The 4,031-nt window shown below is 39.8% G+C and overlaps 1 protein-coding gene across 1 annotated transcript in view; it reads right to left on the bottom strand.

The window, feature by feature from the left end:
* The window catches only part of LOC107654179 (bis(5'-adenosyl)-triphosphatase-like), a 284,575-nt gene that overhangs the window by 83,301 nt on the left and 197,243 nt on the right, over positions 1-4,031 (bottom strand). Inside the window, 1 exon segment of the mRNA XM_016441151.1 lies at positions 451-596. Within this exon segment, the coding sequence (XP_016296637.1) occupies positions 451-596 (146 nt within the window).

Here is a 4,031-nt window from a genome sequence, read left to right as displayed (position 1 = left end):
TATATATATATATATATACATACATACATATACATACACAGTTTGGCGCAGTTGCTGATATTCATGGTCAAAAGCTACGATTAAATTTTAATAGCTTGTAATGTACATCAATGAGATATTTATAACAGTACCACAGACAATTTACATAAAATGCATATGAATATCAGTTGTCACTCTATATCTCCCAATAATATGTCAGTAAAATTATGTGATTCTCTACACATATGGTTACTTCACTAGCACACCTGCGTGAATTCATGGAGAGCTGACTTCATACATCCACCAATCATTACCTTGATAAATGGGAAAACAAAGTAACTTGAAAAAGTAAATCAGATCTTTTGTTGTAAATGTAAAAGTAATATGTTAATTTACTAGGTACTTGGAAAAAGTAATCTTATTACGTAACTATATACAAAATGGACTTGTATAAGCTGAATCCCATCATACCTGTATGGCGATGGTTAGGCAGGATAACTGGAAGTGTTTCTCAATCACGCTGGCTATTTTCTGTGTGGTCATGAACAGATCTGCCACCTCATCAGGGTGAAGATCTCAAAATCTCTAGACAATGCGAAGAGGACAAACTAGAACATCTGTAGGAGGAGTTTGTCAAGGGAAAAACATTGGAATTGAGAAAAATGCAACTATGTTGACAAAACATGACCCTCTGAAAGCTTATTGGTATATGACAACTTGAACATTACGGGTTACGTACAATTCAAGCTCAAATCATTAACATCTGTGACATGCTGTTGAATAACAGAGTATGAAAAAAATGAGCTTCACATTTCTGCTTTTATCTGCAATTCTTCTGATAATCTGCCAGAATTTCTTGCCCTTGGTTTTTCCTTGAGAAGTCATTACTTTAATTAAGTAAATGTTAATTGAACAGTCTTTAAACACTAGTTGCATTTACAATAAGACAGAACATTCCTCTAGAGCTTTTATAATAAATTCACCTTTAACCAACAAAGTGATTTCAATAGTTATACAATGGAAAGGTATTGCAGAATTCAAGTAGAATACAACTCTTACCACACCAGAGATGAAGACAAACATTACAGAGTGGCCAATATCACCTAACTTAATCTGGACGAATGGAAAACTCTATATTAACCACAGGAAGACAAAACAGGGACAGGCTGAACATATGAATGAAGAAAGGAGCTGCAGAACCTGATTTTTTTTTCCTGTCCCTGCCCTGAATACTAATAACATGAGATCTACAGTACACACACACACACACACACTGGTGTAAACCCACACACAAACCCACATCCTTCTACACAAGCAAAATAGAGCAGACCCTCCGTGCCAGACAAATTATTGGAATATCAATGGTTTGATGTGGGAGAGATAGGCCCAATTTGAATTGGAAATAGATGAATGAATCTGATAGGCATCAGGACTCAAAAGAGAAAGCTCAGAGAGAAGAGTCCTCCTTCACAATCGCCCTGTTTGACTCCAAACAGCTTTTATTAAAAAAGATTCATAACGTCTCATATCACACGACTCATTTTCTGATTGTTGTTTTCTTCTTGCCAAACACTTCTTCTATTCTATTCTTCCTGTCCTTCGCGCTTCATAACAAATCACTAAGTACCATAAATGCAAACGAGTGGAGTGATACAAAGAATTAAATGCCTCTTGATACTCTTAGCCAAGAAGATTAAACATTACTTTTAGTTAGTTATTTCCCAGCTAAGTCAGCTGAATCGAAATAAAAAAATCTGTCAGTACATATAAAATATAAAATATTATAAAATGATTACCACACAATACAAATCTATATGAATATGGATCTGTATGAAATCTATATGAATCTATATTAATATAGCCCCAGTGCACAAAGCAAGGTCCGTAAAGACATGGTTGGATGAGTTTGGTAAGAACTTGACTGGCCCACACAGAGCCCTGACCTCAACCCCACTGAACACTTTTGGGATGAACTGGAATAGAGATTGCAAGCCAGGCCTTCTCGTCCAACATCTGTGCCTGACCTCACAAACGTACTGGATGAATGGGCAAAAATTCCCACAGAAACACTCCAAAATCTTGTGGAAAGGCTTCCCAGAAGATTAGAAGCTGTTATAGCTGCAAATAAATGAGCAAATCTATATTGATGCATAAATGTGCATTTATAATGCAATGTCATTATGCAATGTCTGCTGGTAAAATAGTCAGGTGTCCATATAGTATATCTCCAGTATGAAGACGTTCACTCATACTTTATAACATAAATAATAAATGGTTACTTTTTTTCTGAAATACATAATACACAGAACAGTTTTGACATTATATGGATTTGTTATGTTGCTAAGGGTGTTGAGTAGTGGTACACAGATCTGTTTGGTGAAGCGGTCAGAGCCATGCTTCATTGTAAGTAAATAAAACACAGCTATTGACCAATTAGTACCAAGGGCCAGAACTATATGTTTTAGAATTCCATTTAATTCCAACAGCTTTTGTGTCTTCCAGAGGGCGCAAATTCTGTAAAGTCAGTGAGGTCACTAAACAATTTGTTCAAAGACAATTCATAATTCATAAATTCTTTGAAATGGTGAATGGAAAAACAATCAAAGCCCATACCTATTGTAGGGGGGTTGCAGGTTGCAGGTGGTACGCTAACTCATAAGAGTAGACTTCCAAAGACTGAAAAACATCTTGTCTCTCTCTCTCTCTCTCTCTCTCTCTCTCTCTCTCTCAGGTCATGAGATCAGTAGCCATTTGGTTTTCCACAAACAGTCAGATATTGTTGAAAACCAATTTAATGAACTCTGTAAGCCACTGAAATCCAGGTAACTTTTAAGGTGCAATATTAAACATGCTGATATGAATTCTGCACTAAATGGATGCAGAATGAGCACTTCAAACACATTTTTCATACATTCATACTGTATACCAGCACGGTGTCTGCAAGTTATATACCCATAAAATGAGTACATATATCGTAAACTCAAATAAATTCTTACATTCAAATTTATTCTTACAGCCAGACAGAAATTCCTCGTACTATGTCTTGCTGTTTGAAGGACTACACTACATGAGTATATTAGGCCACTCACAGGCTAATGGTCACATCAGAGTTGAATTCATCACAAGATCTGTTTCCTTGTTCCTCTTCAGGATCTCGAGCTGCGTCGAAAACGCTAGGGGAACGCCCTTCAGTGTGACGGGCTCTGAACCTCGTGTGTAATCAGACCAATAGATGGGCGAGACGTCACGGCGGGTGACGTAATGACCAGGAGGCTATAAAAGCACGTGCGGTGAGACCAGCGTCAGCTTTTTGCCATTCAGCAAGCGCTCTGTGTGTGTGTCAGTCTGTTTGTGAGTCTTATTTGGTTTTGTCTGTCCCGTAGGGAAGAAAATAAATAAAAAAGAAAAAGAAATATGTCTAAAGCACATGATAAGAGACACCACTTCTCGACGGTTCTCCATGGGAGATCCCCGTCAGGAGGGACCTCCTCTCACAGGCGGAGGGCACGATCTTTCAGCCCCGCCCGGAGCTGTGGAAGTTATGGGTGTGGCCCCTGAGTGGGCACAACTCGTAGCTTCTGGTCTCTCAACTGAGGTTGTTGAGACCATCCTCCAATCCATAGCTCCCTCAACGAGGAAACTGTACGCCTTGAAGTGGAAACTTTTCACTTCTTGGTGCGGAGAACGCCAGCTCGACCCAGTTATCTGCCTGGTTGGTACAGTGCTGGAGTTCTTGCAGGCCCGTTTCTCCGCAGGGTTGACCCACTCCACCCTGAAGGTCTACGTGGCGGCTATTGCGGCCTACCACGCCCCTCTTGTTGGCCAGTCAGTGGGTAGACAACCCCTAGTTACACGTTTCCTACGCGGTGCGCTGAGGCTGAGGCCTCTGGTACGATCTCGCGTCCCTCTGTGGGATTTGGCTGTGGTGCTAGAGGCTCTCTGCAAACCTCCATTTGAACGGAGGTTTCAGATCGAGTTCTGACACTTAAGACTATCTTCCTATTAGCCATTTCATCGCTAAAGAGAGTAGGAGCCCTGCAGGCCACTTTCAA

The sequence above is a fragment of the Sinocyclocheilus anshuiensis genome, unplaced genomic scaffold (genome assembly GCF_001515605.1).
Source record: "Sinocyclocheilus anshuiensis isolate Anshui unplaced genomic scaffold, SAMN03320099.WGS_v1.1 scaffold463, whole genome shotgun sequence".
Classification (NCBI taxonomy): domain Eukaryota; kingdom Metazoa; phylum Chordata; class Actinopteri; order Cypriniformes; family Cyprinidae; genus Sinocyclocheilus; species Sinocyclocheilus anshuiensis.
Note: the sequence above shows the minus strand (reverse complement) of the source record. Positions and strands in the feature narration are given on the sequence as shown.